A 23,321-nucleotide genomic window follows, 5' to 3' on the forward strand; every position below is an offset into this window, starting at 1 on the left:
GGGTGATAAAAATTCAAACACCCTCCCCATCAGATTTGATCTTTAAAGATGTGTGGTTCTTAAGAGATAAATATTTGCAAACAATGAGGGTATTTGCAAGAATTTCTTAATGGTTCCAAAAGCAAGTCTAACAGTAAGCAATAACATCATGGACAGAATAAATATTTGGCTTTCCAAAATGACTACTTGGTAAGGAAGAATAGCTGGTTAGTTCAGTAGATCTGTTTAAAAAATGTCTCACCTTGGAATCACGCCTCATTTACATAACCCACATATCAAACTTTTTTCTCTCGTAAATTTTCCATTAAAAACCAGAGTGAACTGAGACATCTGGGTTGCACAGTCCGTTAGGCGTCTGACTCTTGGTTTTGGCTCAGGTCACGATCGCAGGGTCAGGATATAAGAGCCCTGTATCAAGCTCTGCACTCAGCTCAGAGTCTACTTAAGGCTCTCTCTCTCCCTCTCCCTCTGCCCTTCCCCTTGCCCTCCCCTCTTTCAAAAAAATTTTTAAAAATCTTTAAAAATAAAAAACAGAGTAAACCACTAAAAATGTCTAGTTAAAAAAAAAAGGACTCTAAGAAATATTGCCTCTCTAACAGGGCATAAAGATATTATGTGTATTTTTTCAACCTCAATATTGCCATGTTGGAGAATGTTACTATTAGAATAATAAAATGAAAATTAACTACATGCATTATCTTTAATCCTAAAAAATACATTTTCTTCTCCACATAATTATTTTCATTTTTTGAAACTATAAGATAATCTTAACAAGATTGAGAGAATTCTGTATATTTATAAAATAATGACTTCACATATATATTTGACTTTTCTTCAGAAGAAGCCTAACTAAAATGACAACTACTTTAAAAATTGATTTTTTAAAATTAATTTCTAATTATTCTAGGCTTACTGTGCTTATTTGAGTAATTACTAATGATAATTTAATAGGACCATTTAAAAACTCTGGATTTTTTAAAATGAGGGAATTTAAAATTAATTTCTAATTATTCTAGGCTTACTGTGCTTATTTGAGTAATTACTAATGATAATTTAAGAGGACCATTTAAAAACTCTGGATTTTTTTTCTAAGGGTACTCACAGTACTCCGAAGTTTATCCAGAAGCAGATTTAATTGTGTCTGTAGACGAAAGTAAATCACTTTATTACTTCAAAAAGCAAAAGTACACAGTGTTATAAGTTAATATTAGCTCTCCAACATTAGCATAAAATAACATGCAGTAACATCAACATACAACACAGTACAATTTAACAACTGATAAATTCTTTGACAGTAACATGCAAAATTGGCTAATATAATGCTAAGGACAATAACATGTGACTTACACAAACTTATATAATTAAAAGATTGAAAATTAGCAATGCTAAAAAATGCACACACACACTTGCAGGTGGGATGGAGGAGGAAAAAATATACAGGCAACAAAGGAAATAAAATACTAGGGATGCATTCCATAAGAGATTAACAAAGCAATACTTAAATATGTAGCAACTTAGGTGTAGTTTCTTATCATATTCCACTGAAGGATACACACTAATGGTATATATTAGAAATGTTTTATTTAACACTTATCATACATAAAATTGTCCTGCCTAGCTGTAGATACCCTCTTTGTTATTTTAAAATATTTTATTTATTTAAAATATTTCATGTTTTAATTATTTTTAAAAGCTTGGACAATTTTCTCAAAAACAACTTGATAAACATAAAGTACTATATTTTCCTCTTTCTAATAATATTAAGTGATAATAATTTATGCTGGTTTAATAATGCATTAAAATCATGTTTTGCTTAAAAAAATGTTTTGCTTTACTTGTCTGCAAAATAAATTATGTAAAGTTCTTATATCATTTTTAAACTAAGATGCTTATTTTACTACTTACAGAAAGATAAATTAAGATATTTATTCTTAAATTAACATACTGGATCAATCATAGCTATATTTAATAATAACAATATAATAGGTAGATTGTACTGAATGCTTTCAATGAGTCAGGTACTGATCAAAACTTTTCACAAGCATTATCATGTTTAATTTGCACAACAATTCTAATTAAGGATGTATTATTAGCCTGATTTTTCAGGTAAAAGCAGTAAGGTCCAGCAAGATTAAATTACTTGCCTAAGATCATAGAACTAGTAATGATAAAGCCAAGATTCCAACACAGGCCTAATAAACTTCACTCTCTTACCCATGATACTACAATATAATTCAGGTATCATAGGCTTAAATTATAAAAATGGAGTGACTTCCTACTGTATTAAAAAAATACAGTAATACCCCATTTATCTGGTTGACTGAGTTCTGACAACCTTTACTGATCTGGATCACCAAATAAAGGAAAATCAAGTATGAGAGCCACTAATCTGAAAAGAAAACTGTCACCAAGTCCATGCCTCTTAATCCGTAGAGTGAGCACAGGGTTCTCCAAAAAAATGGAGAGAGAGTAATTCAGAAGAGTAGAAGCAGCAAAAATAAACTTGGGAGAAGAGGGAAGAATGCTAATTATCAAGGAAGTAAAGACCATAAGGCATAAGGATAAACAGTTTTATGAAACTCAGTCTTTATTTGTATTTTTACTATAAAGCATATAAATATTTAAGTACATAATAACAGAGTAAGAGTTCCATCAAAAAGGAATATTTTTCTAAAAAACTAACAGTAAAAGGGCTATGTTTCAATAACCTAAAAATGTTCCTTTTCAATAGAGAACTTCTGGCTCTTAGAGAGGATGGATAACTGAAGTCTTACAATAAATACTAGCCTCTTTTATTGCTTCACATAACTTGAATTTAACAAGCTATTCAACTATATTTTAAGTTAAGAATTATTACTTCATTTCAAAGTCTCTCATAAAACATTTTTGAAATTTTATTAATAATATCACTCAATTATAGTTTTTAGCAGTTTAATATGCAAAATATATTCTACTGCATAGAAGTAATATTTCAAGTCAACATAATACTTTACTAATACTTTAATTAAAAGAATTTTAAGAATGTTTGTTTTTTTATATTGTCCAAAATTTCAATTATGTTCTTACCAGCAATACTACTATAAATACTGCAGTACAAAAATAATAATAGCCATTTCATTTAGGCTAATATACTATTTTAAACTAATCTGCTATCATATATCTACTCAGGTATTTCAGAGTATCAAAATAAGAGGAAAAACTCTTGCTCAAAAGAACTAAGAACTCATAATTAATGAATGTAACTTTCAACAAAGTTAAAGACTTTTTATTCAATTACCTCAAAAGTATAAGCTTTCTCTTATATTTACTTTAAAAAAAACCTAGCTTTATAAACATGATTTTATCAAGTTAATTATTTAGAGCCCATTTCAATCCACAAGGGATTTCAGGAGACTTGTACTGTTATTATTATTATTATAGTATTCTCATGCTTAAATAGTTTCTAATTACATCATTTTTTAATACTTAAAATATACATAATGAAAGGCATATGCAGAGTTTTCTTGTAAATTCAGCAATACTTTGTGGAAATGTATAAAAGAGAAATTTTATGTCCTTGTTCTACTTATTATAATTTTTTATTCATTAAACTTACGATACAAAAGTTTGTAAATTTTCTTTTTCTATGCTAAATACTCAACAATAGAACCAATTTCTAAGACACATTATGTGACAATTCCTTGTCAGATCTCAAAGAATAAATTTCTGATCCAAAATTAATAAAATAAATGAGATGTTCTTCAATGTTAAATAAGCAGTATGAAGGGTTTGTCACACAGAGCACTTATCTTTTATAAAGTTATTCAAAGCTTTAATCACATTTTAGTGTAATGTGTACACCCATAAAGCATAGTGAGAGAAAGCACATTGAAAATAAATTAAAAACTGAATCATTAACTTGAGACGGGCTCTTTTTAACATGGCAGCCACATTCTATAAATAAGAGTCCACAAAGGTGATCATTTACCTGAAGCCCCTCGCTGTGCCTGCTTTTCCTCTCTCAACTCAACTAGTTCTCTCTAGCCATCCCGAGCTGGACTACTCCAGCTAAAACAAAACTGTTGAATGAGGAAGGAAACAGAAAACACATGGGAAAGAGAAGGTTTGAAGGTCAACCAAACAGTAAGCAGAAGCAAGAACATTAGGAGAAGCAGGTATGAATCAGGTATGTTAAGCAACAAGAAAGAACAGACTCATAAAATTTTAAGATTTTCTGTATGTTCAATTATTAAACTTATTTTAGGTTATTTTGTATGTAAATATCAATAACGCAGGGTCTGCTCTTGCATTTCACGTATGGGATTTCTGACAGTGATCTACATTATCCTCTGTAAAGTATAAAACAATATATTTTACTTTAAATGCAACAAAGACAAACTTTCAAGTAATATATTTAACACAAATACCTTAAACTTGTTTCCCACACTGATGAAACTAAGTTTTCCTGCTTTTTGTTTAGTATCTTTATTGTTATTTGTGGATGATTCAAATAATTCTCGTATAAATTTATCCCTGGATTCACATATTAAGGATTCAAGAGACATATGTAAAGCATCATTATTTTTTTCCACAAATTGAGTCTGAAAAATAAAGCAAACAGAAATGATTCAGTCCATCCTGTGCTAATATCTCTTGATGCAGCTGTGTTCAACTGAATTTTCCGAGATGACAGAACTGTTCTATATCTGCACTGTCCAACACAGTTGCCATCAATGTAGACATGGAACACAGGAAGTGTAGCCACGTCCAGAAGAATTTTAAATTTTATTAAATTTAAATGGAAATAACCAGGTGTGGCTAGGGGTTAATATTTTATACAGTGCAGCTTTAATTACAAATGGTTTTCTCTTGGTAAAAGTCATACTCACTGTTTCATAGCACACTGCCCCTGCAAAATGCCTAATAATGAAGCCTTCATCATCTCTGATGTTCCTATGAACTGCCAACTTAGATTTTCTGGGTATCTGAAAAGAGAACATATATCAGTTATTAAATTATCAAAAACAAGGATGCCTGGGTGGCTCAGCGGTTGAGTGTCTGCCTTCAGCTCAGGCTGTGGTCCTGGAATCCCAGGATCGAGTCCTGCATCAGGCTCCCTGCATACAGCCTGCTTCTTCCTCTGCCTGTGTCTCTGCCTCTCTCTCTCTATGTCCATCATGAATAAATAAATTTTTAGACATAAATAAATTATCAAAAACAGATTACATAATTTCCTTTAGATAATATTTGGGATGTGAAATACTTAAAATTATAAAGGAAATTTTCACACTTTACACACTTTACACAATTATACTGTCTTCGAAACCTCTAATAAGCTTTAAACTACCAATGAAATCCAGCAAGTATTTGGTTATAATCTCTTAAAAAAGAAGAAAGGACTAAGACAAAAACAACCTTATAAGTATGCAAAACAATTGGCACTTTAAAAGTTAATTGTCTATGTATAAAGTAGTAGTTCTTGACCTTGATTGGCAATTACTTGGAGAACTTTTAAATCTCCTAAAGCCCATACCATTTACATCAGGTGATCCGTAGGTACAGCCAAGATTGAAAAGCACTGTTCTAAAACACACCTGAAATCAGTATAGGACCTTTACCACTTTTATAGCTATACATCCTAACATGTTTATACAATGAGCCTGAATCTATCTGAAGGATACTGAATCATTTTAGGGTTCTACTATCAATTATAATACCTCATATTTAAGTTTCCAAAACGTCTTCACATAAGAGTATATATATATATCAGATCCTCAAAATAAACTAAGGATAAGAAAGACAATCTCATTTAAAAATTAAAAAAAAACTAAAACTTTAAGAGCCTTACCAGGCTTTTTCTAGGTGAAAGAGCTAGGAGACCACAGAGCCTCTTCTCTGTGAGGTGACACACCAGCATGAGTCAAAATGAGGGCCTGAAGTCAAAATGCCCAGCCTGACTCCCAACTCCACCACTTCCTCAGAACATTACACATGACCAGTTACTTAACCTATGTATGACTCCTCATCTCTAGCATGAGGATGGGGATACAAACAGGATCCACCTCAGAGATTGTGAGAATTATAAAATAATTTAAGTAAAACCCTTAGATCAGTGACTGGTACATACTAAATGTTCAATAAATAGTTATCATTATTTTTATTTCCAAAGATATAAAAGTAATGGCTTATAAAAAATAGAATTTACTATCTTGCTCTTGTTCTCTTTTGAGACAAGCAGCCAAAGTCCATTCTTGATGCTTCACCTTGCTGTCCCTATAGTTATATGTACTTTATCACTCAAGGGTGTCTGAGATCCTGGTCACAATTCTGTTGACTAGCAATCAGCACTTTTTGTAAAGATAACCATGCATCAGGCTTTTCATAACAAAGACCAGTGAACAGTGTATAAATAGGACTGGGTATATATCTTCAATTATAGTAAAAGTTTTGTTGAGGATACATATTGTTTTATTTCTATCTCCACTGGAGAGAAACAGGCTCCCCATTATAAGAAATATTTAAGGAGGGCAGCCTGGATGGCTCAGCAGTTTAGTGCTGCCTTCAGCCTAGGGCATGATCCTGGAGACCTGAGATCAAGTCCCATGTTGGGCTCCCTGCATGGGAGCCTGCTTCTCCCTGTGCCTGTGTCTCTGCCTCTCTCTGTGTGTCTCATGAATAAATAAAATCTTTAAAAAAAAAAAAAAAAAGAAATATCTAATGATACAAAAGAACTCCAAGTTACTAGGACAGGTAGATTAGATTCAGTCCCTAGAGAAGGTTATGACAATTACATCAGCTTTTCAAGTAAATGCATCAAACTACCCAACACTCTTGATTTAATGATATACGGAAACAATACTTGTCTTCATTCACTTCAGCTCCTGGATCTATCAAAGCCGTGTTACACTAGGTTACAATCTCAAAATAATAAACAGGATAGGGTGCATTCGCAACTCTAAGCAACTTCTCTTTCCTTCTTTTCCTGCCTTTCTTTCTTTGTTGTTCTCTGTAAGACAAGGCAGCACCTACCTTCCTGGATGAAATTAACATCCATATTTCTCTGTGCTAATCAGTTCTTATTGAGCAAAAAGATGGAGCTGTCCTTGTATTACCTCAAATAATGGTAGCTGAGTGTAAAGATAAACACAGAATTAAGTGAACAAAGGAAACACTCCAACAACCACAGGGGCTAGCTCACGCAGAAGAGCCCTACTGTTCACTACTGCAAGAATTCAAGCACAGCTCTATTACCCAACAGCAGTTCGGGAAACTAGGTCTTTTTACCCTTTTCAGGGTACCTAGGTGGCCCGGTCAGTTGAGTGGATGACTCTTGGTTTTGGCTTGGGTCATGAGATTGAGCCTGTGTTGGGCTCCCTGCTTAGCACAGAGTTGGCTTGAGATTCTCTCTCTCCCTCTCCTTCTACTCCTCCCCCTGCACATGTGCTTTTCCTCTCTTCCTAAAATAAATAAATAAAATCTTTTAAAAAGGGGAAAAAATAAGTAAATGTTTATTTATTTATATTGCTCTCTGTGTCTGTTTTCCCTTTAGCTAATAATTCTTCTACTGCTTCAGTTTCTATGTCCCTGAGTATATTTTCCATTCAAAACTCCCTAGGAAAAAACATTAAAATAAATTGGCCATTATCTAATATGGATTGCTTACACCAGTCGGACCCTAACCCATGAACTTTATTCCTAGTCTTACAAACATGGAGGCTGGTGGTTGCTTGTGATTCTAGATGCTAACCCCTGGAACATGATTCAAGATCACATGATAGCAAAGCAACTGGTGGCCACTTTGCTAAAAGGAAGAACATAAAAACAGCAGGTATACCTTTTTGTACAGTTCAGATAGATGAGATGTATTTTCCATCCAGCTAAAAGGGCCTTCATTAGATAGATCATTGTCATCCAAAATATACATGTATAAATTAAGTGCCTATCTATAGAAGATGCTGTGCTGGATAAATTATAGTTGTTCTCAGCCCCACATAACTTGTTATTCTAATTATTTAATATATAATATCTAGTACATCTTTCTACAGGCTTCTCTTCCCACCACAAAGTCTCAATTTTGGAATAGTAAACTCACAGTGAGTCGGAAATGTTCTTTGTGCTTCTGGTGAACTGCAGATGTAAAGTGTTGATCACTTGGCTGGGGAAGGCGATTTTCTTCATCTAAAATATCCAGTATCCCCACTAATTTTGCTTCAATTAAATCTATTCCAAAAACATCAAAATGTGATAGGGTAAAAACATATTAAAGATATGTGAACAATTTCCTGATCACACATTTAAAGGACTGCTCAGAAGTGATGTAACAGATGATTATATAAGTATCTTCACAGGCTACAGAAAGCAGATGGATTTCATTTCAAATGTGGCAATTTATCAGAAAATAACATCATACACAGATTTCCCCCACTATGGTAAAGTTTGCTTTATGCCACTTTGCTTTTACAAAAGATTTACATTAGTACCTGTCCTTCACTAGCTGAAAGAAATCCAAAGAGAATTTTCATGTTTACAAAATGGTAATTGCTTCTCCAATTTACACCACTTTGGCTTATGAAAGGTTTCATATAAATGCTCTAACTTTCAGATAGCAGGGAAAACTATTGACTATAGGTTTTAGAAAAACAATTCCATAAACATATGATTAATGTAATAACCATCCTATTTGTAAGCTTGGATGAGAGGCCAAAGAACCAAAAATTCTTCCTCTCCATATGATATCTACATTCAAAATGAAGTAAAATTACATAAGCTTTTGCATACAGAGTTTTTGCATACAGAGCATATAGAGCTTTTAAAAGTGCTTTTCAATACTGATTCAAATGTTTTCCAGCAAAACTTCAGTAACAGCACATTTTTATGCTCCTTCCATTCATGTTGTTTGAATTTCCTGCTTGTACAACTATAAAATACAAAGTGCTTAAAAATAGTATATAAAACTATTAAGTGGAACAGACTCCAAAAGTTATAGGACATATGGAGAGAAAATTCTAACTGCATTGTTCTGAGTGATGCTTTTTAGGCAACTGGTGATGGTGAAGGATGGGGCAGCTGAATTAAGCTATAAATGAATATTTTGATAGACATAGAAGGATATGAAATTGGGCTGAAAGAAAACAGAAGGGGAGGAGTTCCAGCAAAGATATCAAATCACAAAATCAAAGGCAAAGAGATCTGAGAAAGGCCGTAATATAATTGAAATGCTCAGTGAGCCAGCTAAAATTGAACATGCTTTGGAAAGTTGTACCAATGTAAAGCATTATTATTATTATTATTATTATTATTATTATTATACTATGTTCTCCAAATCTGGCATATGAGTTACTGACTCAATTGTCAAATGGAGTTTTCAAAACAAAGTCTTCCCAAGAGTTAATTTTAGGTGTCCTTACTGATAAAAATAGACAAGAATAACAGAGACCCTGTTCTCCTGGCTGCACAGCATGTTCTGGATATGACACATGAAACCTGTGAAGCCAACCTACGACAGGCCAGAGGGTTGTTGCCAATACAGGGAACTACAGAAGAGCAGAGTCAAATACTGAAAAACCTCACTTGGAGCCTGGCTAACGTATGGACTTCCTCAGGTGAGATCATTTATCCCTTTACTACTTAAGCAATTTAGTTCCCTCTTAACTTACTCACATATAGACTGTTTAAGAATGAAAATATCCATCACAGTAAACAGAAGACATTTTAGGAAAACTTACAACATAGCTGAATTTGATGCCTTGGTAGAAAAAACAAAACAAAACAAACAAACAAAAAAAACAACTTCCTGGCAGTATTAGAGAAGTAAAACCTCTCTCAAATACCAGAGCTTTAAGTCCCATAATCGGTAGTATCAATCACATGGCATAGAAAAATTACTAGTAAAAGCATTTACTCTACCTTCCCATATTTCCCAAAAGTGGAATAAAAAAAACACATACCTATACAGTCCTGATTATCCACATAATGCACTTCATTAACACCTAGACCTTCTTTTTGATACAGTTCTTGTTCCTAAAATGAAATAATCATAAGAATGGAAATCTTTATGATATGAGATGGCTTGTTTTGTGCCATCTGATCATAACATTTATTGAGTAGTCCAGAGTACAAAGGCTCATATTGACTAGTTCAGGAGCTAAGGAGACTTACAAAACATTAGGGAAGAAAAATCCCTGCCCCTAAAGCAATGTAAAGTCAGATGTGGAAATGTTCCTGCCTGCAGATAAGCACACTGTTCTTTAAATATGCAGAGCTATACACACATACAGAGATCTGTTTATAGCCATTCAAACTCAAGGAAAGGTCATGGCTTTGAAATCTTTAGCAATTTCAAAGTCAAACTTATTAGTAGAATAGACCATGAGTCAGCAAACTTTTTCTGTGAGGGGCCAGATGGTAAATATTTTTAGCTGTGGGCCATATTGTCTTTGTCAAAACTACTCAATTAAGTCACTGCAGCACAAAAGCAGCCATAGATGATGCTAAATGAAGAAGCATGGCTGTATTCCAATAAAAATTCATTTGCAAATAGGCAGCCTGCTGGATTTGTCCCAAAGGCCATAGTCTACCAATCCCCAGAAAACAGAAGAATGAAAGAACTTGCTGTGTTAAGTTTTAAAAGTTTAAAGAACAGATAAACTAGCCCCTTTGACATGAAATTTCTCTCTTCTATATATCCTCAATAGTCCTAAACCACTGTCCAAAGTCAGAAGAGATTTTTAACATGTACAGCCAGGTGCTAAAATAAAAGAAACAGCAATTAACTGCAAATGGGCTCGAGTAGCCACACACTGTAACATACAAGGAATATAACACTGGGAAAAATAAAGTGTCATTTGAAAGAAAAAATTTACAAATTAAAGTTGAATTCCTAGATGTAAGTCTGGCACCTTCTTAAAATTAAAGAAAAAAAAAGATTTTATCAAAGATGAATGAACAATGCAATGAGCTTAGGTTGACATGTATTTTAATCTTTTTTCCCAAATGTTTAAATATTTCCTCCCACAAGATATACTAGAAAAGGTTTCTATCATTTTAGAAGTCAGTGTCCCTTTAAGACCCAATCTGAATTTGAAATCCAAACATTTATTTTAAAGAATTGTTCTAGGGGATCCCTGGGTGGCTCAGCAGTTTAGCACCTGCCTTCGGCCCAGGGCATGATCCTGGAGTCCCAGGATCCAGTCCTGCATCAGGTTCCCTGCGTGGAGCCTGCTTCTCCCTCTGCCTGTGTCTCTGCCTCTCTCTCTCTCTCTGTGTGTCTCTCATGAATAAATAAATAAAATATTAAAAAAGAATTGTTCTAAAAATAAACATATAGTAAGATACTGTCTCCTTGTCATGTTTCTAGATAAAAATAAAGCTTGCTGGGCTGGCATGGAAGGGAAGAATTAGGGCATGTTAAATGAGAAACACATATGTACCACTTAAAATAGTAACAGAAGAATTAATGTGGCTGGATAAAATATTTTCAGAGTGATTATCTGAACTGATAAGTATTTGATTTACCTGTTCATTTATGCCAGAATTGGCTTAAATATAGTATCCAAATAAAAAAGTATAAAAGGGAATGTGCTGGGAAACCCATAAAAACAAAAATATAATAAAATGTGAAAAGATTAATGGAATGGGAATAGGAAAGAATATTTCACATTTAAAGTCCAGATACAGTGTAGAACAGAACTTGGAAAACAGCAGTACCAATATGAGGAGAACACAGTATTGTGGGCCAGCAGCTGGAAGGTGAGTTCAGACCTGCAATAGTCACTAAATTGCTCTGATAATCAGTTTCTTCATTTGTAAAATAAAAGGCCGAACTAGACCATTTCTGAGTTCCCTGTAACTCTACTACCTACATTCAATAAAACATACCTCAAATAGCTCAAAGGAAGAAAGCCAAAGGTATTAGTAGGAAAATATTGGAGAATTCAAATACAAGGTAAGAATGGTGAATGTAATCACAAATCAAGTGATCCAAATCTACCATTACTTATTCTGTACTCTAAAGAATTATGAAATATCTTTCCTCGACTTGGGATTGTGAGTGTCAACCATGCCCACAGATATTTACTAGGCGTAGTGACAGTAAGTACTTTCCTAGACCAGAGAGATCAGTGTCCAGCCATAGGTATCCCATTCACAGGCAACTGGGCAGTATACACAGTAACCTGGCAGAAAAGCACTGGCCAGAGGCACTCTGGTCAATTGCCACACTGAATCCCCTGATTTGGTGTTTTCCTGCAACACAGAAAGGGTGAACAGGTAGCAGAGTGGGCAAAAGCAGAGAGACAGAGGAAGGATAGGAGATGTCAATGTCACGGATAAAAGTAGAAAGTTGTTTGGCAGTGGCAGAAGCAAAGGCAACAAACTCAGAAAAAGAAACAAGCAAAATTACAAGTCTAGCAAAAGTCACTAATAAGAAGCAACAGATGTTCACTTCTCAGGAGGTGCCTATTAGAGTTTGTATTGGGTCCCTAAGCATCAAGTGTACAATTAACACTTCTGAAGTGCCTGAGCAACATCTAGGCCACTGGGGGCCTGTCCTATGCATCTTTGATCCCCTGAGCCACCTTACATTATACTCCATCAATCAGGGTAACTGCAGCATGTCTCTGTTCCTTGAAATTAAAATAGCTTAATACAGTTCTTAAATTTAAATTGTAATGGCAATTACCTCCTTCAGAATCCTTTCATTAAAAAATTGTTGAAGTTTTTCATTGCAATAGTTGATGCAAAATTGTTCAAAACTGTTATGTTCAAAGTACTCTGAAAACAAAACCAAAATCAAAAGTCATCATCAGATAAAGTTCACATTATAAATTTATAATTAGGATAAAATTTTATTATATCAATGCTTAATTTAAAATTAAGTAAAAAAAAATACATATAATTGTTGAAAACTCCCCAGATGCTCTTATTTCAAGACAAATTTTGTTAGGTATTTAAGTATTGAAAATACTGTATTTTACTCCACAAAAATGATGTGTATTAAATGAGATAAATGTCATAGAGTAAAATATACAAAATGTAAGCCACTTACAACATGATTTTCTTAAGCATAGGTGTTAAAAGCTATCTACATTAACTAAAGAACAAAAATGGCTTAAAATACAAGTGCTTAAAAAAAAAATACAATTGCTTTAGGGCCGCCCCCCGCCCGCCATGGCTCAGTGGTTTAGCACCGCCTTCAACCCAGGGCGGGATCCTGGAGACCGGGGATTGAGTCCCACGTCATTCCCTGCATGGAGCCTGCTTCTCCCTCTGCCTGTGTCTCCGCCTCTTTAAAAAAATTACAAGTGCTTTAGATATGTTTCTGTGTAATCTGTAAAATGATAGCTATAAAAAGTATTATGAATTTTAACTCATTTAAAAATGAATAGACTGTATTACATTATCTCTAAGATACCTGCACCTCTAAAATGTTATGATTCTGTATATGTGCCTATCACAATAAAACTGGTGCAGACCATGAAACAAATGTCTGAAGATTTTGAAATCCTAAGTCAATGAGGAGTGTTTTTCTACCTTTGAACAAAAGCTGATAATTATAAGTTTTAAAATATGTATCACATCAAAGGCAAAACTCTACCCCTCCCCAAAAGTAAATACTCATACTTTTCTTTGGCAAAAGCAAACAAACTGCACAGAAGGAAAACACCAGTCTTACAAAGCCAGAAGGAACACCTACAGTGATAAAGTCCAATATAAAACATATTTACTCTGAGATTTTTACAAGATAGTCATTCAAAACAAAATGGCACTCAGATGCTAGTGATTCATTTCTAATTGCATAGCCCTGTGGTTGTTCTCAAATATTTATCTTAAATATAAATTAACATATAATATCTTGAATACACATATTATCTACTTTATGTACTATATTATATACTTATATCTTTAATATAGATATTTTTTCATTTGGTGGAAATTCACTGGAAACAGCTATCTGCTGACAATACTAATAATGAATTTCTACACATAGCAAAGAGTTTTGCTTATTTGCTACGTCAGCTTGTACCCTGCACTACACTATAGTCAGTGGTTTTAATGACTTAATTCTCTTTATTAGTAGCTCTCAAGACTTTACCTTTATTCACTTGCATTTGTTTAGGAGTACAGAAACATCTAACAATAATGGTTTCAATCAACATATTTGTTTTTTTTTCTCTTTTGGTGACGGAGCAGCACAGGAAAAGGGGGAGAGAGAGAATCTTGAGCAGGCTCCACGCCTAATGCAGAGCCCAAAGCAGGGCTTGATCTCATGACCCTGAGATCATTACTTGAGCCAAAATCAGGAGTCAGACATTTAACCGACTGAGCCACCCAGGTGCTCCTCAATCAACATGTTTTAATTTTAGCATTAGTGTGACCAAAATCTATAAGCTTTTCCCTTTTTGAAGCATCAACCTCCTATTTAAATCATATTATGAAATGAAATTTAAATATGGACATATAACTGAAAGTACATCAAGTGAAAGGTATTACAAGGGGAAAAGTAGCTTTTTTATTCTAAATATATCTGAAAAATTGAACTGAAAATACCAAGTACAATTTCACAAACAACTATACTTACCGAAACCAGCAATATCTAGGACTCCAATAAAATAAGATGATGTTTCAAAAGGAAAACACTGGTTTACTCTGTTTACCACATGATCAAAAAGATGGCTATAGACAGTCTTTGCCAAGGCATCACGAGCATTGTTTGCTTGCTCCACTTTCAAGGGTACCCTATAAAAGAAGACTATACCAATGAAAATTCTTTATAGTAATAAATGTGAAAATAACATCAGATACCCCAGATAAAAGTATATCTATCTAAACACATTCACTGTGAAGAACAAAATAAATAGCTACAAAAGGTCATTTGTGAATAGGCACAAATAAATGGGGCTAAGAAGCATACTAAAAGAACTAAAGAAATTACACATAGATAAAAAATGTTTTATTGAGTAAAAGAAGTTTGGCTCAAAAAACGGTTTAATCTTAATTTATGCTTTATTATACGTGCTGAAAATATAAAAAATTATTCAAAGTAATAATAATAATAAAATTACTTTTAATAATAAAAGGAAGACTCCTTTTGACTTTCTTTAAATGCAAAAGAAACTGCTTAATTCAAGATAACTTTAAAGTATGGTATCTTGTTTAACACTGTTTAGGAAGAAATGTTTACAATCTTAAAATCTGGACTGTCCAATTCTACTATTCATTATAAGTAATTACATGGTGTATCAGTTCCAGATGTTGCAGATACAGACACACAGCCCTTTTCCTAAAGAAAATTATAGTGTGATGAAGAAACTTCCATAAAACTGAATTTTCAAACACCGTGCTAAATGCTATCATAAAGGTAAGTATGTGGCATTATGGGAGCACCAGGAAAAAATGTCAAATTTGAAGTAAACTTAAAAGTCTTTCAGGTTAGACTGACACTGAATACCCTTTAAAACTGGTTTTCCAACTTATACTTCCTACAACAGAACCCGTTCTTAAATCAATCTTTTGTGAGCACTCCATACACATAACACTTAAAACAACTACTTTAGAACAAAGGGGAAATGAAGGAAATGCTACCTGAAGATCACACATCTATGCTTTTACTGGACTTCCTCTGAGCACCAGAAATATCTCCAAGGAAAAGCAACTGTATGGCAGTACTACACATTCTCTTTGCTAAGGTTTACTTTATAATAACTTGGAATTAGTTTAGCAAAGAATCAGGCTAAACGTACCTTGCTTATGCTTCCCAAAGTTTAAGAGTTTACCAAATTTTTTGAGTGGCTAGAAGTTTGTTTTTAAATCCTTCTTGGCTTAATTTGTTGAAATTTTTCCTAAAATATGTCACTAGAGCTCATGAACTGCCATATTAGGCAAGGGACAGAAGGGATAGAGGATCTGACTTTTTCCCCCACAAGTTTAAATATTTCCTCCCCACAAGATATACTAGAAAAGGTTTCTATCATTTTAGAAGTCAGTGTCCCTTTAAGACCCAATCTGAAATTGAAATCCAAACATTTATTTTAAAGAATTGTTCTAGGGGATCCCTGGGTGGCTCAGCAGTTTAGCACCTGCCTTCGGCCCAGGGCATGATCCTGGAGTCCCAGGATCCAGTCCTGCATCAGGTTCCCTGCGTGGAGCCTGCTTCTCCCTCTGCCTGTGTCTCTGCCTCTCTCTCTCTCTCTGTGTGTCTCTCATGAATAAATAAATAAAATATTAAAAAAGAATTGTTCTAAAATAAACATATAGTAAGATACTGTCTCCTTGTCATGTTTCTAGATAAAAATAAAGCTTGCTGGGCTGGCATGGAAGGGAAGAATTAGGGCATGTTAAATGAGAAACACATATGTACCACTTAAAATAGTAACAGAAGAATTAATGTGGCTGGATAAAATATTTTCAGAGTGATTATCTGAACTGATAAGTATTTGATTTACCTGTTCATTTATGCCAGAATTGGCTTAAATATAGTATCCAAATAAAAAAGTATAAAAGGGAATGTGCTGGGAAACCCATAAAAACAAAAATATAATAAAATGTGAAAAGATTAATGGAATGGGAATAGGAAAGAATATTTCACATTTAAAGTCCAGATACAGTGTAGAACAGAACTTGGAAAACAGCAGTACCAATATGAGGAGAACACAGTATTGTGGGCCAGCAGCTGGAAGGTGAGTTCAGACCTGCAATAGTCACTAAATTGCTCTGATAATCAGTTTCTTCATTTGTAAAATAAAAGGCCGAACTAGACCATTTCTGAGTTCCCTGTAACTCTACTACCTACATTCAATAAAACATACCTCAAATAGCTCAAAGGAAGAAAGCCAAAGGTATTAGTAGGAAAATATTGGAGAATTCAAATACAAGGTAAGAATGGTGAATGTAATCACAAATCAAGTGATCCAAATCTACCATTACTTATTCTGTACTCTAAAGAATTATGAAATATCTTTCCTCGACTTGGGATTGTGAGTGTCAACCATGCCCACAGATATTTACTAGGCGTAGTGACAGTAAGTACTTTCCTAGACCAGAGAGATCAGTGTCCAGCCATAGGTATCCCATTCACAGGCAACTGGGCAGTATACACAGTAACCTGGCAGAAAAGCACTGGCCAGAGGCACTCTGGTCAATTGCCACACTGAATCCCCTGATTTGGTGTTTTCCTGCAACACAGAAAGGGTGAACAGGTAGCAGAGTGGGCAAAAGCAGAGAGACAGAGGAAGGATAGGAGATGTCAATGTCACGGATAAAAGTAGAAAGTTGTTTGGCAGTGGCAGAAGCAAAGGCAACAAACTCAGAAAAAGAAACAAGCAAAATTACAAGTCTAGCAAAAGTCACTAATAAGAAGCAACAGATGTTCACTTCTCAGGAGGTGCCTATTAGAGTTTGTATTGGGTCCCTAAGCATCAAGTGTACAATTAACACTTCTGAAGTGCCTGAGCAACATCTAGGCCACTGGGGGCCTGTCCTATGCATCTTTGATCCCCTGAGCCACCTTACATTATACTCCATCAATCAGGGTAACTGCAGCATGTCTCTGTTCCTTGAAATTAAAATAGCTTAATACAGTTCTTAAATTTAAATTGTAATGGCAATTACCTCCTTCAGAATCCTTTCATTAAAAAATTGTTGAAGTTTTTCATTGCAATAGTTGATGCAAAATTGTTCAAAACTGTTATGTTCAAAGTACTCTGAAAACAAAACCAAAATCAAAAGTCATCATCAGATAAAGTTCACATTATAAATTTATAATTAGGATAAAATTTTATTATATCAATGCTTAATTTAAAATTAAGTAAAAAAAAATACATATAATTGTTGAAAACTCCCCAGATGCTCTTATTTCAAGACAAATTTTGTTAGGTATTTAAGTATTGAAAATACTGTATTTTACTCCACAAAAATGATGTGTATTAAATGAGATAAATGTCATAGAGTAAAATATACAAAATGTAAGCCACTTACAACATGATTTTCTTAAGCATAGGTGTTAAAAGCTATCTACATTAACTAAAGAACAAAAATGGCTTAAAATACAAGTGCTTAAAAAAAAAATACAATTGCTTTAGGGCCGCCCCCCGCCCGCCATGGCTCAGTGGTTTAGCACCGCCTTCAACCCAGGGCGGGATCCTGGAGACCGGGGATTGAGTCCCACGTCATTCCCTGCATGGAGCCTGCTTCTCCCTCTGCCTGTGTCTCCGCCTCTTTAAAAAAATTACAAGTGCTTTAGATATGTTTCTGTGTAATCTGTAAAATGATAGCTATAAAAAGTATTATGAATTTTAACTCATTTAAAAATGAATAGACTGTATTACATTATCTCTAAGATACCTGCACCTCTAAAATGTTATGATTCTGTATATGTGCCTATCACAATAAAACTGGTGCAGACCATGAAACAAATGTCTGAAGATTTTGAAATCCTAAGTCAATGAGGAGTGTTTTTCTACCTTTGAACAAAAGCTGATAATTATAAGTTTTAAAATATGTATCACATCAAAGGCAAAACTCTACCCCTCCCCAAAAGTAAATACTCATACTTTTCTTTGGCAAAAGCAAACAAACTGCACAGAAGGAAAACACCAGTCTTACAAAGCCAGAAGGAACACCTACAGTGATAAAGTCCAATATAAAACATATTTACTCTGAGATTTTTACAAGATAGTCATTCAAAACAAAATGGCACTCAGATGCTAGTGATTCATTTCTAATTGCATAGCCCTGTGGTTGTTCTCAAATATTTATCTTAAATATAAATTAACATATAATATCTTGAATACACATATTATCTACTTTATGTACTATATTATATACTTATATCTTTAATATAGATATTTTTTCATTTGGTGGAAATTCACTGGAAACAGCTATCTGCTGACAATACTAATAATGAATTTCTACACATAGCAAAGAGTTTTGCTTATTTGCTACGTCAGCTTGTACCCTGCACTACACTATAGTCAGTGGTTTTAATGACTTAATTCTCTTTATTAGTAGCTCTCAAGACTTTACCTTTATTCACTTGCATTTGTTTAGGAGTACAGAAACATCTAACAATAATGGTTTCAATCAACATATTTGTTTTTTTTTCTCTTTTGGTGACGGAGCAGCACAGGAAAAGGGGGAGAGAGAGAATCTTGAGCAGGCTCCACGCCTAATGCAGAGCCCAAAGCAGGGCTTGATCTCATGACCCTGAGATCATTACTTGAGCCAAAATCAGGAGTCAGACATTTAACCGACTGAGCCACCCAGGTGCTCCTCAATCAACATGTTTTAATTTTAGCATTAGTGTGACCAAAATCTATAAGCTTTTCCCTTTTTGAAGCATCAACCTCCTATTTAAATCATATTATGAAATGAAATTTAAATATGGACATATAACTGAAAGTACATCAAGTGAAAGGTATTACAAGGGGAAAAGTAGCTTTTTTATTCTAAATATATCTGAAAAATTGAACTGAAAATACCAAGTACAATTTCACAAACAACTATACTTACCGAAACCAGCAATATCTAGGACTCCAATAAAATAAGATGATGTTTCAAAAGGAAAACACTGGTTTACTCTGTTTACCACATGATCAAAAAGATGGCTATAGACAGTCTTTGCCAAGGCATCACGAGCATTGTTTGCTTGCTCCACTTTCAAGGGTACCCTATAAAAGAAGACTATACCAATGAAAATTCTTTATAGTAATAAATGTGAAAATAACATCAGATACCCCAGATAAAAGTATATCTATCTAAACACATTCACTGTGAAGAACAAAATAAATAGCTACAAAAGGTCATTTGTGAATAGGCACAAATAAATGGGGCTAAGAAGCATACTAAAAGAACTAAAGAAATTACACATAGATAAAAAATGTTTTATTGAGTAAAAGAAGTTTGGCTCAAAAAACGGTTTAATCTTAATTTATGCTTTATTATACGTGCTGAAAATATAAAAAATTATTCAAAGTAATAATAATAATAAAATTACTTTTAATAATAAAAGGAAGACTCCTTTTGACTTTCTTTAAATGCAAAAGAAACTGCTTAATTCAAGATAACTTTAAAGTATGGTATCTTGTTTAACACTGTTTAGGAAGAAATGTTTACAATCTTAAAATCTGGACTGTCCAATTCTACTATTCATTATAAGTAATTACATGGTGTATCAGTTCCAGATGTTGCAGATACAGACACACAGCCCTTTTCCTAAAGAAAATTATAGTGTGATGAAGAAACTTCCATAAAACTGAATTTTCAAACACCGTGCTAAATGCTATCATAAAGGTAAGTATGTGGCATTATGGGAGCACCAGGAAAAAATGTCAAATTTGAAGTAAACTTAAAAGTCTTTCAGGTTAGACTGACACTGAATACCCTTTAAAACTGGTTTTCCAACTTATACTTCCTACAACAGAACCCGTTCTTAAATCAATCTTTTGTGAGCACTCCATACACATAACACTTAAAACAACTACTTTAGAACAAAGGGGAAATGAAGGAAATGCTACCTGAAGATCACACATCTATGCTTTTACTGGACTTCCTCTGAGCACCAGAAATATCTCCAAGGAAAAGCAACTGTATGGCAGTACTACACATTCTCTTTGCTAAGGTTTACTTTATAATAACTTGGAATTAGTTTAGCAAAGAATCAGGCTAAACGTACCTTGCTTATGCTTCCCAAAGTTTAAGAGTTTACCAAATTTTTTGAGTGGCTAGAAGTTTGTTTTTAAATCCTTCTTGGCTTAATTTGTTGAAATTTTTCCTAAAATATGTCACTAGAGCTCATGAACTGCCATATTAGGCAAGGGACAGAAGGGATAGAGGATCTGACTTTTTCCCCCACAAATGAAGATCTAACAGTGCCTCAGAATGATGGCTGAATAGCAATTTTATAGTATAAAAAACAAATGCCTCAAACATAGGATATTGAGCCAAAAGTGTACAGAGACCCAAATACAACCTAGAAGCTCTTGGTTACAGATTTAAGAAATCTTGGCAATTTCCTATAAATGAAGAATCTGGGAGGCAAGGGGAAATTCCATTTTCTGAGTGCTTTACTAAGGTGAGTTTTACTTAGTAAGTTTTAGAACAAGCCATTTGTAAAGAAAATCACTTTTAAAGTAAAATGATCTGTTGCCTTCTGAAACCAAATGGTGATGGTTGCACAACCTTGCAAATATACTAAAATATTCTAACCTATACACTTTAAAAAAGTGAATTATATCTCAAAAAAAACAACCTTGAAAAATTTTTAAAAACTTGTTGCCTTGGGGGCAGTCCAGGTGGCTCAGCAGTTTAGTGCCCCCTTCAGCCCAGGGTCTGATCCTGGAGACCCAGGATCAAGTCCCATGTCGGGCTCCCTGCTTGGAGCCTGCTTCTCCCTCTGCCTGTGTCTCTGCCTCTCTCTCTCTCTCTCTCATGAATAAATAAATAAAATCTTAAAAAAAAAAAAAAGACTTGTTGTCTTGGGACGCCTGGGTGGCTCAGCAGTTGAGCGTCTACCTTTGGCTCACAGTGTGATCCCGGAGTTCCGGGATTGGGTCCCACATCAGGCTCCCTGAAAGGAGCCTGCTTCTCCCTCTGCCTATGTCTCTGCCTTCTCTCTGTGTCTCTCATGAATAAATGAATAAAATCTTTAAAAAAAATAATAAAACTTGTTGCCTAAAACAAATATTAACATAATCAACTCATATTTTTCTAGTTGTACAAAAGTAAACCTCTCTTACTTTATAAACTATAAATCTGTACCATGCAGCATATTTGTAAGGAACCACTTTAAGAGCTGTGGAAGTCAGCATTTATTTATATAGTAGATTACTGCAAGGAACTGCACAGAATTCTTATCTTTCGAGTACATGTTTTAAAACATTATAATGAAAAGAATGAATCATACATGAAAATCAACTTTAAATCTCAGTGTTCTCAAAGATTTTTCCTTGACAAACCACAAGGCAAGATTTTTAGAGCAAGGAGTTAAGGAACTTACTTTATAACTGTTCCTTTGGTGCCCCCTGCTGTTGTTAGCATGACTCTTGTAGTTAAACTTACACGAAGATCATCTTGATCCAAACCCAGTAATTCTGCACAATATTCCAATGCCTGAGTAGATTTATTCTTCAAATTACAACCACCTAATGAAAATGCATTTAGATTTGAAGTTATCAGACATTATATAAATCAGATCCTCATGATCCATTTCTTAGAAGTTTACTTCACTTACATAAATTTATGGAATAGACAAGGCTAACTTGTGACTTTTAATTTCACCTCACTTTTTCACCACCCTTGTCAGACGCTCATACTGCCAAGGTCAATGGAAGATCCTCTCTCGAGGCAGTCCATGATATAATCCTTCAGCCCATCAATATCAACTTGCCACTGTTTCATTTTTTATGACCCAGCAAGCAAAATATATGGATAGATTATAATCCCTGTAAATCCCTAGAGAAATACAGTACCTTATTAAAATTCATATGATTCCTGAAAACTTTAAGGAATAATTTTAATAGCAAATGTTGCCACTTTAGTAGATCAATGTGGCTGTCTGTCAACGTATGAGGTTTTATGTCTGTGTGTGTAGTGCATCTGTGTGTACCTGTGCATGCATATGCAGGTGTTCATGTTGCTTGGGAAAGAGGAAGAGGGTGAGGAGATAACTGCTATTCCCTGTACATTATATCCATAGATTTCTAGTTATGGAGGATTTTTTAAAAAATATTATATATATATAATATATATATATATAACATATATTTTTAATTTATATATATATATGTATTATATAGAAAGACACTATATTTCAGTGCTTTAGCCTCTGGGCTAATTAAGACTCATTAGCTGTGTGACCAAACAAGTCATTTATTCTTTCTGTGCTCAGTTTCTTCATCCATTTAGAGGATACTAACGGTACTTAACCTTACCTGATAAGGCTGTTACTGAGATTAATGAGATAATATAAGGTGAAGTTCTTGAAACAGTACCTGGTACATAGTAAGCACTATATAAAGGTTAACTATTATTATTTGTATTATTACTACTAATATTTTAAAAGTGAACATTTTACTTTTTAAGGTTCAATGTTTATAAATAATTCAACTCAAATCTAATTTCAAAACTACAAAAAAATGTGTGAAAATCATAGTAAAAAAAATAAGTTGACCATGAAAAATAAGTAAACTAATTAACAGACTGGTCTCAGGAGAAACAAACCATGAGATTCCATAAGAACAAGGGGATGTCAGGATAACTCATTTGGGGAAAAAAACAGTTTTTTCAGCAAATGGCACTGAGACAACCAGATATCCTCATGCAAAATAATGAGGCTGGACCCCTGCTTT

The 23,321-nt window shown here is 34.0% G+C and overlaps 1 protein-coding gene across 1 annotated transcript in view; it reads right to left on the reverse strand.

The window, feature by feature from the left end:
* The window catches only part of MYO6 (myosin VI), a 146,095-nt gene that overhangs the window by 34,261 nt on the left and 88,513 nt on the right, over positions 1–23,321 (reverse strand). The window contains exons 12-19 of the mRNA XM_041742613.1: positions 21,971–22,115; positions 19,486–19,643; positions 17,587–17,678; positions 9,927–9,999; positions 8,072–8,199; positions 4,869–4,964; positions 4,407–4,580; positions 1,103–1,141 (exon numbers count right to left, since the gene is read on the reverse strand). Of these exons, the coding sequence (XP_041598547.1) occupies positions 1,103–1,141; positions 4,407–4,580; positions 4,869–4,964; positions 8,072–8,199; positions 9,927–9,999; positions 17,587–17,678; positions 19,486–19,643; positions 21,971–22,115 (905 nt within the window). The remainder of the gene's footprint in view (positions 1–1,102; positions 1,142–4,406; positions 4,581–4,868; positions 4,965–8,071; positions 8,200–9,926; positions 10,000–17,586; positions 17,679–19,485; positions 19,644–21,970; positions 22,116–23,321) is intronic.

This window comes from Vulpes lagopus, chromosome 1 (genome assembly GCF_018345385.1).
Source record: "Vulpes lagopus strain Blue_001 chromosome 1, ASM1834538v1, whole genome shotgun sequence".
NCBI lineage: Eukaryota > Metazoa > Chordata > Mammalia > Carnivora > Canidae > Vulpes > Vulpes lagopus.